Source organism: Oryx dammah, unplaced genomic scaffold (assembly GCF_014754425.2).
Source record: "Oryx dammah isolate SB20612 unplaced genomic scaffold, SCBI_Odam_1.1 HiC_scaffold_12, whole genome shotgun sequence".
Lineage (NCBI taxonomy): Eukaryota > Metazoa > Chordata > Mammalia > Artiodactyla > Bovidae > Oryx > Oryx dammah.
Genome location: NW_024070196.1, coordinates 47,911,149 through 47,925,240, shown reverse-complemented (window position 1 = coordinate 47,925,240; position 14,092 = coordinate 47,911,149). Strand labels below are relative to the sequence as shown.

General features: G+C 44.9%; 1 protein-coding gene across 1 annotated transcript in view; it reads left to right on the top strand.

The window, feature by feature from the left end:
• TMEM132C (transmembrane protein 132C) overlaps window positions 1–14,092 on the top strand; it is a 288,223-nt gene that overhangs the window by 192,313 nt on the left and 81,818 nt on the right. The window contains exon 4 of the mRNA XM_040251283.1: window positions 7,124–7,307. Coding sequence (XP_040107217.1) covers window positions 7,124–7,307 — 184 coding nt within the window. The remainder of the gene's footprint in view (window positions 1–7,123; window positions 7,308–14,092) is intronic.

Genomic DNA, 14,092 nt, shown 5'->3' with positions numbered 1-14,092 from the left:
GATGGATTCAGTGTGTTCCCTGTAGAGTAAGGACCACCATGGCAGCACCAGCAAGCCAACCAGGTGCTAAAGAGCCCTAAGAGTCTGCTGGGCAGTGTGTAGGTCCAGGGTTATTCCACCTGCATCTCTGAGGCCCTCTTAGCACCTATACTTCCTAAGGGCCTCCCAGGTGGTTCTAGTAGTAAAGAGCCAAAGCAAGAGACTCAAGAGACATGAGTTCGATCCCTGGGTCAGGAATATCCCCAGGAGGAGGGCATGGCAGTCCACTCCAGTATTCTTTCCTGGAGAATCCCATGGACAGAGGAGCTGGGTGGGCTACAGTCCACGAGGTTGCAAAGACTAGGAAATAACTTAAGAGCCTGCTGCACAGTGTGTAAGTCCAAGGTTCTTTTACCTGCATTTCTGAGGCTCTCTTAGCAGCTGCACTTCCAAAAGTGTAACCTAAATTTAGCTAAAATTTCAGCAGCTTGAGAAATAATATTTTACACATTCCTCATATCTTGGGTCCATGTAAGCCTCAGGTTCCACAGCAAGGAAAATAGTAGCCAGCAGGAGTGTGTGACCATAACTGAATCTTCAACTGTGTGGCCAAGGGCTCCCTGAAGCCCTTGTGGGAGACTTCCACACAGTTGGTGTCTAGAAGAACTAGAACTTTCCATGCTCCTTCTCTCCACCTAGCAAGGGCACCACTTGGTCCATGCTTTTGTTTGGCTTATCTATGATCCATCTCACCAACTCATTTCTTTTCTTTAATTTTTTAAAGATTTTTTTTTGATGCAGATCATTTTTGATGTCTTTGTTGAATTTGTTGCAAATTTGTTGAATTTGTTCTGTTCTATGTTTGGGATTTTGGGCCAAGAAGCGTATAGGATCTTAGCTCCCAGACCAGGGATTGAATGCACACCCCTTGCATTGGAAGGTGAAATCTTAACCACTGGACTGCTAGGGAAGTCTGCGTTTCTCTTAGTAATCATGTTAGAGACATTACTCATGTCTCGAGGGTCAGTGTGAGGCTCATATCCAGAACTTTGACTCCAAAAAAACATGTGTTCACGCTCACCCACCATACTGAAGAAAGAAAAACAAGTGACAGGATCTAGTCTAGTCAGATTCAAGGGCACAACAGGATCCATACTGGCTGCCTGGAAAAAATGCTTAGACCAGGACCCAGGGACCTCAAAGAAGGTCTTATCGTTGCCCATCTGCTGTGTTCAGCAAATCCTAGGACACATGGCCTTAGGAGGACAAAAGATATACAAGTCCAGTGAGGTTATTGAACAGGAGAAATACTGTTGCTGTAACAAGAACTACCATTTGATGGATAATTGCTATTGTATGTATTCAGCTCTACACATGTTCTACCTTTTATACTTGCAACAGCCTCATAAGGGTGGCTTAAGACAGATCAAGAAACCAATTTTCCTACCGGTAAAGTTAGGGATTCTTTAACTTTGCTGCATATTAGAATCACCCGGGGGCTTCTCTGGTGGCTCAGCAGTAAAGAATCCACCTGCAATGCAGGAGGCGGGGGAGACACGGGTTCAATCCCTGGATTTGGAAGATACCCTGAAGGAGGAAATGGAAGCCCACTCCAGTATTCTTGCTGCAAAATCCCATGGACAGAGGAACCTGGCAGACTGTGTAGTCCACAGGGTCACAAAGAGTCAGACATGACTGAGCATGCATGTACTGACAGAATCACCTCGGAAGTCCTTAAGAATCCCAGTTCCCAGGTTCCATTGCAGCCAGGGAAAGAAGATCCTTGGTGTGGGACCCAGACCTTAGAATTTGTTAAAGCCCCTTTGCCAAATAATAACAGATTGTCACCAAAGTTGAGAACTAGTGGGTTTGTTAGTTCCCATATGGGTTCATTAATGCCCCATGTCACACTCATACTAAAGAGCAGAGTCAGAATTCACACCCAAGTGTGTCTTATTTCAGAGTCCATTGCTGGAACACCTGTCCAATACAATTGCTGTGTAGACCCTAGAAAGCAAAAAAATAATATTAATTATAACCATTTAGGAGCAAAATGCTTGGTGATCACAGAGGGAGAGAGCCCTTTTTGGTGGAACAGTAATGTTCAACCTTGACCACACATTAAAATCGCCTGAGCTCTAAAAATACTACCATCTGAATGACATCTCTTGAAATTCTGATTCCATTGGTCCAGGGTAGACCTGGGTATCGTTATTATTTTTTAATCTCCCTGGATGATCATAACATTCAGCAAAGGTTGAGAGCCCTCGTTTTATAGAAAGGGAAGGCTCAGGTTACTTCCTTAAGGGTTGCAATTCTCCTTTGAAGCAATGTCATTGCATCAATATGATTTGTAGTAAAGTATTCTCTTCCCTCATCCTTCCACATTTACCTGCGCCTATAAATTTTTAAGTTGTGGGGACTGGGATAGAGAGAAGGGAAAAGAATTTAAATCTGAGCTCAGTCTAATCCAAGGGTGTCTGGAAACAGGGCAACCTTCAACAGCTTTTCCCCTGCCTCTGCCCTTAATCATTATCCTGCATTCTGATTTCTGCCTTGTATGCTAATTGCAGGGAACAGGAATGGAAGAGTTGACTCTCTCAATAACAAATCAAATCCTTCCCCACTGTCCTGACATATTGGATTAGGGCATGTTATCTCAGCTCAGCCAATCAGATATCCCCACTCAGCACTTTGAATGTGGGATTAGTGATGCAAAGCACCAAGGACAGTAGAAAATCCATTTTGGTGTCAGCAGTGGTGTCCCATCTAGAGATGGTTTTGTCCAAGTTTCTCATGATCTTGTAACTTTCCTTTTCTCCCACCTATTCTTCATGTGTTTTTCTCCACACTTCCTAGTAATTTTGGGACATGTGTTAAGTTCCCTTTTCTTTGTCGGTCAGCCCAAGGTGTTTTCTGTTACTTGCAACTTGCAGCCAAACTAATATACTTCAGCACTGTGGAGAGCTCCCAGAGATTATCAGGGCGTTCATGTGGATGATGGGTCAATGGAACTATCTAATAAAGCCTTTCCCAGAGGGGATGTATGTGTCCTTTGCCTTCATGAAATACACATGAAGTAAAATGAATAAAACAAAGCCTGAGCCAAATTATTCTGTTCTCTAGGAGCTGCTTTCCTATAGTAAGGTTGATTTCTTTATTTTGTTAGTCTCGTTTCTTTCTGCAGTCATTAAGCTGTCAAGATTGGCTGATGGCTTTGAAGCTGAAATTCCTTACACCCTATAGTGAGGAAGTAAAGTCCTTTTGGCTTCTTAAGATACACCAAGACTTCATTTTCTTACAAGACAGAGTTCAATAACTAAGAGGTTTGGTAAACTGGGTTTCCAGTAGTCCAAACTTTATTGTGACTGTTGGGGGAATTTATTTGTTTTTTAGTAAGAGCTTTTTTTTAAACCAATTTTGAACATTTCTTTCAAGAGTTACTATTGTAAATCTACACTATTGATTTTGCAAGTGGTCGTTCTTGGTCGCTCTCTGGAGTCAGTTAAATGTTTAAATTCCTCTCTTTATTACTCCAACGATATCATAAGCTCCATATAGGCTGGCATGAAGGGTTCTTGGTTCCTCCAAGGCAAAAAGCTTAACAAAGATTTCGGTTGGCTCAGAGAGAGGAGAAGAGCACAGCCACAGACAGAACTGCAGGCAGATTTCTTTTCTTGGCCCCATCTGCGAGCAAAGTGGATCGTACCATGGCATCAGGTCTGACAGGAACAGCTACTGAGTAAATGCACTGTATCCAAATCTGAAGAGGTTCCAGTTCATGATGAATGGCAGAGAGTCAGCATCTGTAGTCTGACTTGTTCTCAGGGAACTCCTAGACTAGCCCTATAGGGGCATGTTTCTTTGTTTTGTTTTTTGGCTGTACTGGGTCTTTTCTGCAGCAACGGGCTCTAGAGTTCTTGGATTCTATAATTGTGGTATGTAGGCCTCTCTGGTTGTGGCACCTGGGCTGAGCTACCCCCACAGCCTGTAGGGTCTTAATTCCTGGAGCAGTGATTGAACCTGTGTCCTCTGCACTGGAAGGCAGATTCTTAACCCCTAGACCACCAGGGAAGTTCTTAAAGAGGTATGTTTTAAAGGTGGCTTTAGACCAAATCTAAAGTCACAGAGAAGGCACATCCTGTCAAATCCTGCTAAAAACAGGAAGAACTCACATTTACTGATGTTTTGTAGTGTTAAGTTCTGTTCTAAGTGCCTGAGACATATTTGCTCATTTGTTTAATCCTCATATCAACTCCATGAAAGGGAAAAGATTTGAGTTCCCACTTGCCAAGTAAGGGAAAGAGGGTAGAGTTGCCCAAAGTAACCCAGCCAGTAATAGATGATGCCAGTAACAGGTGACCTTTTGACCTTAAGCTCAAAAAGTCTGTTTGGCAGGTGACAGCATATGGGTCATGACACTGGCTATGTTCCCCTGAAAGAGTCATAGGTCATCTTCTACGGGTTCTACTCTCTATATCTCTATGAGAGTAGAACCAATACAGTCACAGATTCCATTCTATCCTTCCCTTTCCCACTTCCTTCTTGTTTTCATTCTTCAATAAAATACTTCTTGGGACTTCCCTGGTGGTCCAGTGGTTAACAGTACACCTTCTAGTGCAGGGGACGTTGGTTCCATCTTTGATTAGGGAATTAAGATCCCACATGCCATGAGGCAGCTAAGCTCTCTTGCTGCAACTACTGATCCCATGGGCCACTCCTTGGATGCCCAATATTTACATGTATCAGTGAATCTCCTTTAGCCATAGTGGTTGCGATATGGAGGAGAGGAGTGTCTTAAGGACCAATTTCACAAAGTTTATTTGTCTGTGCAAAGTCTTAGCTGTGGCACTCAAGATCTTCAGTCTTCCTTTTGGTGTGTGGGATCTCCAGTTGTGACGTGCAAACTCTTAGCTGCAGCATGCAGGATCTAGTTTTCTGACTAGGAATCTAAGCCAGGCCTCCTGCACTGGGAGCTCAGAGTCTCAGCCACTGGACCACCAGGGAAGTCCCAGTAATCACTCTTGATGTTGTACAGACCATGACTTGAGGTTCCAGACACTGGTTTGTTTGCCCTCCCAAAGGGATAGCCAGCATCTCAGAAATTGCTATCCTCCAGTCCCGTCTTCCAGCCCAGAGTACTGGAAGGGAGAGTCAAGAGTCCCGCCAGGTGCTTTGGTTGGCACAACAACCTTGCTGTTAACCTCTCATCCTAGCCACTGAGCAGGGCTAAGGGTAACAGAGTGAGGAACAAACTTTCTGGCTGTTGGGCAAGCTGTGAAGATTGGGTACCTGCATCCTTAACCGATAATCATCCCCAGCAAAGGGGAGGGTTCTCTACCACTCTCAACAGTGGTACCAGCACATGCTTGAGATACAGTGTTACCATCTTTGGTGTTTCTTTCTTGATATGCCATGGAAAACCCCCCTCAATTCACCCGAAAGCACAAGGCATGCCCAGTAGCTGCCAGCTGAGAAAAATCCTAACTGTGGGCCCACCACTTAGAACAATATTCAGCCCAGAGGCAAAGAGCACTGGGGGTCCCTCAGCCTGGCTTCAGGCCTTTCCTGGTAACTTGGTGGTAAGAAATCCACCTGCCAGTGCAAGAAACCCGGGTTCCATCCCAGGGTCAGGAAGATCCCCTGGAGAAAGAAGTGGCTACCCACTTCAGTATTCTTGCCTGGGAAATCCCATGGACAGAGGAGCCTGGTGGGCTATAGTCCATGGAGTCACAAAAAAGTCAGAAAAATCTCCCTGGCCTGCCCTACAAACCCAGCTATATGCCTGGTAAACCCTTCTTTCTTGTTTCCACCAATATTGATTCTTTTGATTCAGTAGCTCCAGAAAACCTCTCCCATTTTCCTATCTCTAACCTCCTAAAACAAGGGCTGGCAAACATTTCCAGTAAAGGTCCAGATAATCAATACTTTAGGCTCCTAAGGATATATACTACCGACATAATTACTCAATCGTGTGCTCATAACACAAAAACAGCCAGAAACAAAACACAAACAAGTAGGCAGGGCTGTAATTCCAAAGAAACAATTTACAAAAAAAACAGGCAGCAGGCTGGATTTGGCCGACAGACCACAGTTTGCCCATCTCTGCCCAGGAGAAATCTCCTGGTGTCTTGTAATTCCATACTCAACTCCCCAACTGAATTAGAGGAGAATGTTGTTGAGAGCACAGAGCTGGGAATTGGAAGACGTGATTCTCGCTCAGCCTTGCTCTAACTCGGGTACGACTCTTTGCAGCCTCATGGACTGTAGCATGCCAGGCTCCTCTATCTTCCACTATCTCCCAGAGTTTGCTCAGATTCACGTAGGTGGCTCAGTGGTAAAGAATCCTCCTGCAAATGCAGGAAACATGGGTTTGATCTCTGGATCAGGAAGAACTCCTGGAGAAGGAAATGGCAACCCATTCTAATACTGTGGCCTGGGAAATCCCATGGACAGAGTAAACTTTTTGACTAAACGGCCAGATAAGGAATGTTTTATTAGGCTTTAGCCTGGTGGGCTATAGTCCATGGGGTCACAAAAGGGTCAGACACAGCGACTAAAACAAAAACAACAGCAATGGAAACCAGGTGATGGATCTAAAATAATTAAATCTAGGGGAGATTCTACATTCAGCTTTTTCTGCCTCTAACTAGCTGTGTAGTTACTCATGAGTGATTTATGCTACTTGGGCCTTCATTTTGTCATGTGAAAAATAAGATCTTTTGGTACTGTCGGCCATTTCCAAAGCATCAGAATTGCTGGGACAAGCTTGCTAAAAATACATATGAAAGAAAAAAGTGAAAGTGTTAGTCCCTCAGTCGTGTCCAACTCTTTGCAACCCCATGGACTGTAGCCTGCCAGGTTCCTCTGTCCATGGAAATTCCCAGGCAAGAACACTGGAGTGAGTAACCATTCCCTTCTCCAGGAGATCTTCCTGACTCAGGGCTTGAACTCTGGTCTCCTGCACTGCAGGTAGATTCTGAACCACCAGGGAAGCGGTGTCAAGTCCCCGGTGCTATGCCTGAAAAGCATTTTCTGTGTCCTTATATTCTAGTTAGAATTGTGAGGGAGTGAGCCAAGGGATTGAAAGGTTTTGCCACTGAACAAAATCAACTTAAAGCTCTTTTCCTTTGCTCTCTTCCAGAAGCAGCAGTTTATTCAGTGAGGTTGTGCAGATGAACTTTGAAATCGCCAGCTTCAGCAGCCTCTCGGGGAGCCAGCCCATCACCTGGCAAGTGGAATACCCACGGAGGGGGACCACGGACATCGCAGTGTCGGAGATCTTCATCAGCCAGAAGGACCTGGTTGGCATCGTGCCCTTGGCCATGGTAAGACTTTTGTGAGCATGGATGCACCTGCATTCAGCTGTCTGATTGCACCTTGATGTCCTTCTTAGCTTCCCCAGGATTGTTGGCTGCAATTGTTTTATGGGATGTTTGCATTCAAAGTTTTCCATCTTCCTACCCGCTTGGACAGAGAAGGCAATGGCACCCCACTCCAGTACTCTTGCCTGGAAAATCCCATGGACGGAGGAGCCTGGTAGGCTGCAGTCCATGGGGTCTCGAAGAGTCGGACATGACTGAGTGAATTCACTTTCACTTTTCACTTTCATGCATTGGAGAAGGAAATGGCAACCCACTCCAGGGTTCTTGCCTGGAGAATCCCAGGGACGGCGGAGCCTGGTGGGCTGCCGTCTATGGGGTCACACAGAGTCAGACACGACTGAAGCGACTTAGCAGCAGCAACCTACTTGGAAGTTGCTACTTTTCATTAATCCAGCCTTTCTCAACTTCAGCTAATTTTATACTGGCTTTATGACATTTGCTATTTCCCTGTGCCAGATATATAGTATTTACTTACTTTTTCTTCTAGAAGTCTACACTAGTTCTTTTTATTTCTGTTCCCCTTTTATAAGGAAGATTTAAGCCCCTACCTTATTAGGATGAGTGTGGTTTGCTGCTGCTGTAAACCACCCCTAATCTTAGGTTCCTCATGCAATCTAGGCTGTTCTTGCTTATACCACATGGCTTAGATGATAGGGTCTCTGTTCCAGGCAGTCCCTCTGGGATGTAGGCTGATGGATATGTCATCATCTTGCAGCTAAAATGGCAGAAACAACACAGCCTTCTTGGAGGCAAAGACAGAGAAACAGTCCGAGTCACATGCAAGCTCTTTTAAGCAATGGCCAACAAATTACAAGTGACACTTTCACACACATCCTTGGACAGAAGGAGTCCCCATGGCCCCATCAGATTTCAAGAGGGCTGGGAAACATAGGTGCAGAGGAAAAGTTAGGTGACTACCCTGGTCTCTGTCTCACTGCACAAGGAATCAACATATAATTGACACAAATAGAACACAGCACAAATACAGTACATTCAAACCCCTGTTGCCAACTTCCCTGTACAGCTGGAAATGAGGAAGGGAGAGACAAAATGGTAAGGGGCTAGAAGGATCACTCACCCACATCTGCCAAGCCCTGAAACTATTCTCAAGAGCCATTCCTAGGCTTGTGCACAAGTGTTAAGACCCCCTTCTAGGAGACGTAAAGAGGATGGCACTTCAAAGGCATGGAGAAAGTGTTCTGAAGTGTAGCTCCAACTGTTTTTGCCAAAATTCACTTTCAAGGACATGGAACCTGGTGTGGACGTTCAAAAACTAATTTCTCTTCAGCTTTGGTGGCTCAGCCAGTAAAGAATCTGCCTGCCATGTGTGAGACCCTTGACCTGTCCCTGGGTTGAGAAGATGTCCTGGAGAAGTAAATGGCCATCCACTCCAGTATTCTTGCCTGGAGAATTCCATGGACAGAGGAGCCTGACAGGCTACAGTCCATGTGGTTTCAAAGAATCAGACACAACTGAGTGAATAACTGCATTAGAAATTGGAATGAGCAGGCTTTATTGACACTGGGTTAAGAAATATATCAATTAGAATTCTTTGAGTTACATGTGACAGAAAATCCAACTCAAACTGGCTTAAGCATGTTGAATTCACCAGCTCAGGTAACTTAAAAAGTCTAGAAAAGTGTTTCTCAGATGTTAACGTGCATATAGGTCACCTGACAATTCTCTTCAGAGGCAAATTCTTGTTTAGGAGGTCTGGGTTGGGTATTTTCTTAAAGCTCCTAAGTTATGCCCGTGCTTCTGGTCAGTGGAGCACAGGTTGAGTATCAAGTAGGGAATGTGTGTGTGAGTCTGTGTGTGTGTGCAAATGATGTCATCATGGAAGGTGGCTCCTTGTCCCCTCTAAGCTTTGTGCCCTTCTTGGCTAGAATCAGTGTCCAAGAAACTCTGTCCCTAAGCTGGCCCCTGGTAGTGCCAGGCTGATATATTCACAGTATCATATCCATCAGGAAAAGAGTGAAAACTCATTGCCAACCAGTCAAGCAAATTCTTAGGACTGCGCTGATTGGAACTGACCGGCTGGCTTGGGTCATGTATCCAACCTGAGAAGCCAATCATGGAAGCCAAACAAAATGTGATGCTCTACACCTTCCCCTGGAGCATGTTTGGAATCAGACTAAGAGCTGGTAGGCCTGGGGCATGATGGGAAAATCGGATTCCCCTGAAAGGAGGAATAGATGCTAGTCAGACATAGCAACAGACATACCCATAGGAGGCATTCTCTACCATAGACTTCTCTTGACTTTTCATGTCCTAGAAAAGGCCTCAACAATCTATAGGCCATGGGCTAAATTCAATTTCTGCCTGTTTTTGTACGTCATGCAAGCTAGGAATTTCTTTTTCATTTTCAAATAAATACATTCTAAACGGTTATATAAGTAGTTTGTTAATATACTCAGTTTTGCCTCTTGGCTCACAAACCCTAAAATGTTTTCTATCTAGCCCTTTAGAGAGAAGATTTGTAGCCCTATGTTAACATAAATTATAGCCTATAAGTGCCAGGTTTTTACCCTATTTCAAAAAGATAAGACATCCAGATACTGTGAAAAGTAAATTCATTATTAGGATATGAGATATTATTTTGGCTACAAGAAACCCCTCTTTGAAGCAAGGTATTATTATTGTTGTTATTGTGATTTTGTAATACCTTTAAGGTAAAATAAAATGATGACTTACATACCCAGAATCCTATTGTTTGCAAATAACTGTAAAAGAATTCAAACTGTCTGCATCCAAGTAACCACAGAGTGGCTGACCACACCACGGAGTAGAGTTCAGAGTTCTGATGGCTAGATTTGAACTCATGTGATGTCATTATTTTTCTTCCCCTCGAATGTACAATTTAACCTCAACTCTGCAAAAAGACGTGGACAATTAGGAACTGTATTAGCAAGTAAAGTATAAAAGCATCAGTTTGGAGTAATTTCTATTCTCTTATTTTCTGTGTTTTCAAAGTTTATTCTAGAATGAGCTTTACTACATTAATAGGCAACTGAAATAGAAATTTTTACTTGGAAGAAAGTAGCAAATTAAACTGCAGCTTGACTGAAGATGAAACATTAAAAAAAAAAAAAAGAACCGAATAAGAGGCAAATCTTTAGGTCATCTTTAGCAGCCAGCGAGGTCTTTGAAAGAAATGAATTCCCCCAATTGTTGCTTATTTTAAAGTAAAGCAAAGTGCAGAAAGGCAAAACAGATGATTACCAAATCGGAAATGAGCCTCTTTGGGGAAGTTCTCTTAGAATCAAGCCTTCTCAAGCCTCTTCCTAAATCCAGAAAAAAGCCATGAGCCCACTGATGAGAGTTTCAGTGACCTTCTGTCTCACTTAGCAGCAGCTTCTAACTCCCCGTGAATAAATGAGATGGAAGGAGCAGAGGACAGGGCCCTCAACTCTCTAGCAGACTGATCCTTCTGGGAAGGAGCCCCCTGAATCACACTGCCCACTCCTTACAGCATCCTAAGTCGAGAACTTGGCCCTGCAAAGCCTTCTTTTGTCCACCCCGCTATCACTTACTTACTCAGCGATGTGATCCTCTCTTTCCGCAGTGGCAGGAAAGCTTCTGGGTCCAGTTCCTTGGGCTTCGAGCATCTCCCACCCCTCCAGTTCCCCCCCGGCCAAAGCGCTAACATCAGCTGGGGCAGGAGAAGGAGAGGGGTCTGGCTGCACAGACCAGGACCGAAGGCTGTCCGGGACAGCCTGGGGCCAGCACAGACTGGGAGCTGGAGCCGAAACTTTAGTTCTTGGGCTTCCGTTCTTCTTTGATGTAAGAAAAAAGTACTCACATGTCTAGTTGAGACCCTCTGAGCAGAGGCCAGGCACAGACGTCTGTGTGGCAGTTTCTGCAAGTTGGCAGCACAGATGTGGAGATGCCGGTCTCTTTTCAGGATAGAGAGATGCAGAATCCACTTGACCTCACCCTGAGCTCTGATGACGTGCAGACACTGTGGGTGTACATTGTGGTCCATCCTGAAGAGTCAGCAGTAAGCAGACAGGTCTTTCACTCGGAGGACTGACACTCAGGGCCAACAGACAGCAAATAAGAAGCTATTTCTTAAGTGCTAAGACCAGTCATGAGAAGATGAATGGCAATATATGAAGATACATGAAGACAAATAAGGCCGGACAAGGGGATGGCGTGTAACCATTTCCCAGTTCTGTTCACATCTCAAAGTTTCTCCCTGCAGTTTATTTAAAAATACAAAGCCGGGGGTGTGGCCCAGCGGTCCAGTGGTTAGGGCTTGGCGCTTTCACTGCCTGGACCCAGGTTCAATCCCCAGTCGGGAAACTGAAATCCCACAAGCTGTATGGTACAGCCAAAAAACAAAAAAATAAGTAAATTTTACAAACATATAAAGCTAAATTTTATGCCAGCAAGAACAGGAGCCCCTAATTTTGGCAGGTGTCAGAAGAGGCCCTTTGTTCCAGGACCCAAGTGACTTTATCCTGGATTGACTTTCCTGGGAAGTGGCAAGATTTACTGAGAATTTTTAAGAATTTCAAATGATTATCATTTTCTACCTTTGCAAACTTAGGATGAAATATTCCCTGACCCCTGAAATATGGTGAGAACTTGGGGTTTTTTTTCTTCCATCAAGCTTTCAAAATTCCTGGATTGTGCCCATATCTCTCTGCATAAAATCAAATTTAAAATAAAGTGGCTATCACTTGGGCTGTTTAAAGGAGAAATTGCTACTTGTTCTCAGGCCGGCAAAGTGATGATCTTAATCCTCACCTCTCCAGGGTGTCACGGAGATTCATTAAGGTTTGAGAGATGCTTGGAGCTTCAGGGCAGAAAGTGCAGCAGGAAAGGATTGTGGGGAAAGAGATAGCAGGGTCTGCCCCCATCTTCTGCCCTGCTCTGCCCTGCTCTAGACCCTGGGTGCTGACTCACGTGGACCACAGCCCTAGCCTCCCTTGCCCTCTGGCTTCTGGTGGGGTTTTTAGCCAGTGGGAGGTGTTGATGCCCTAACCCTCTTCCACCCCGATCCCACCCTGTGTCTATGAATATCATCTTATTTGGAAGTAGCATCTTTGCACCTGTGATTTTTTTTTTTTACTTTATTATACTTTACAATACTGTATTGGTTTTGTCATACATTGACATGAATCTACCACGGGTGTACATGAGTTCCCAATCCTGAACCCCCCTCCCACCTCCCACCTCATATCATCTCTCTGGATCATCCCCGTGCACCAGCCCCAAGCATCCTGTATCCTGTATCGAACATAGACTGGCGATTCGTTTCTTACATGATAGTATACATGTGATTAAGCTAAAATGAAGTCCAAGGGAATTTCCTGGTGGTCTAGTGGTTAGGACTCGTTGCTTTTCACTGAAGGGTCCCAAGTTCGATCCTTGGTCAGAGAACAAAGATCCATTGAAGCCACGTGGTATGGCCAAAAATAAATTTGTTCTTCATTTGACAAGTGAGGTCCAAAATCCAATGACTGACGTCCTTACAAGGAGAGCTAGATTTGGACATCTGGAGAAGATCACGGTGGGGAAGGCCATTTGAGGAAGGTGACAGAGCTCAGAGGGAGGCATGTACAAACCAAGGAAAGCAAAAACTGCCAGCAGCCTACAGAGTCTAGAACAGATGCAAGGAAGGTTCTCTCCTAGTGCCTTCAGAGGTGGGCTTCAGAGGGAGGCTTCAGACACCTTGATTTTGCACTTCCAGACTGCAGAATCCCAGGAGAATTTCTGTGGTTTTAAGCCACCCAGTGTGTGGTACTTTGTTACGGTAGCTCTGGAACACTAACGCAGCCTTGTCCCTTCCCCTCTTGTCTATCCCTAATCCCTCCCTTCCCTCTGGCTGCACCTCTACCAGGGGCGTGGTCCTCTCCGCATACAGCTCTGTCCTGTTTGATTCTCCTCTCTCTGGGTACCAGTAACTGGCTGCTTACCCAGGCTCCCAGCTGCGATGGGCATCCGGGTGTTCCACCATCCCTGGATGTTTCCTCTGATCCTGCCCACGGCTCTGTCATCACACGCTCTCCAGTTCTACTCCGTTGGGCGGACCATCTGTTTTCAGCCAGCATGCTGAGGGATACTGAAGGTTAGGGTTAGGGATACAGGCTCTAGACTCTCTTTCCCAGAGGATACCCAGCGATTACCCTCAGTCTGTGAGGGAGAGATTAAGGTATCTCACTGGGGAATCTGAACTCCATGGCTGGACTTCAGCCAGCGGCATCACGTGGCTACTTCTCTGCATCCTTTGCCGTTGCTAAATTCAGAGAACCGGACGTGGGGAATGGAATGTGCATTCGCTAGCCTGTGGCTTTGCAGAAATGCTCTTGGTCCCCCTTGTCAATCTACCAGTGATGGATGACTTCACTGTGCTCTGAGGTCTGTGGGGAAGCGTGTTAGCAATACCCTGTGTTGGCGAAAGGCAAAGGCAGGCATTCACTCTAGAGAACCGAGGGACATCTCCTTTGATGGGGATGGGAGAATATTATTTTTAAAAAGACAATGAAAAAATAATGTGTTCTTATTTTCCCGAACACCTTGATCTCCACACTCCTTCTCCAACTTGAAGATTTTACATTTCTAATTCCCTCGGAGTATTTTAAGGATGGCTTTGATGCTCTTGGCAATTGAAAAATGTTTGCTCAGTTGAAAAATAACTATATGAGCAGAAGAAGTGTTTCCTTGTCACAGCTGGTGATTTACTTTGGAATTCAATTTTAAAGTATCCCTCCCTCCAAGTC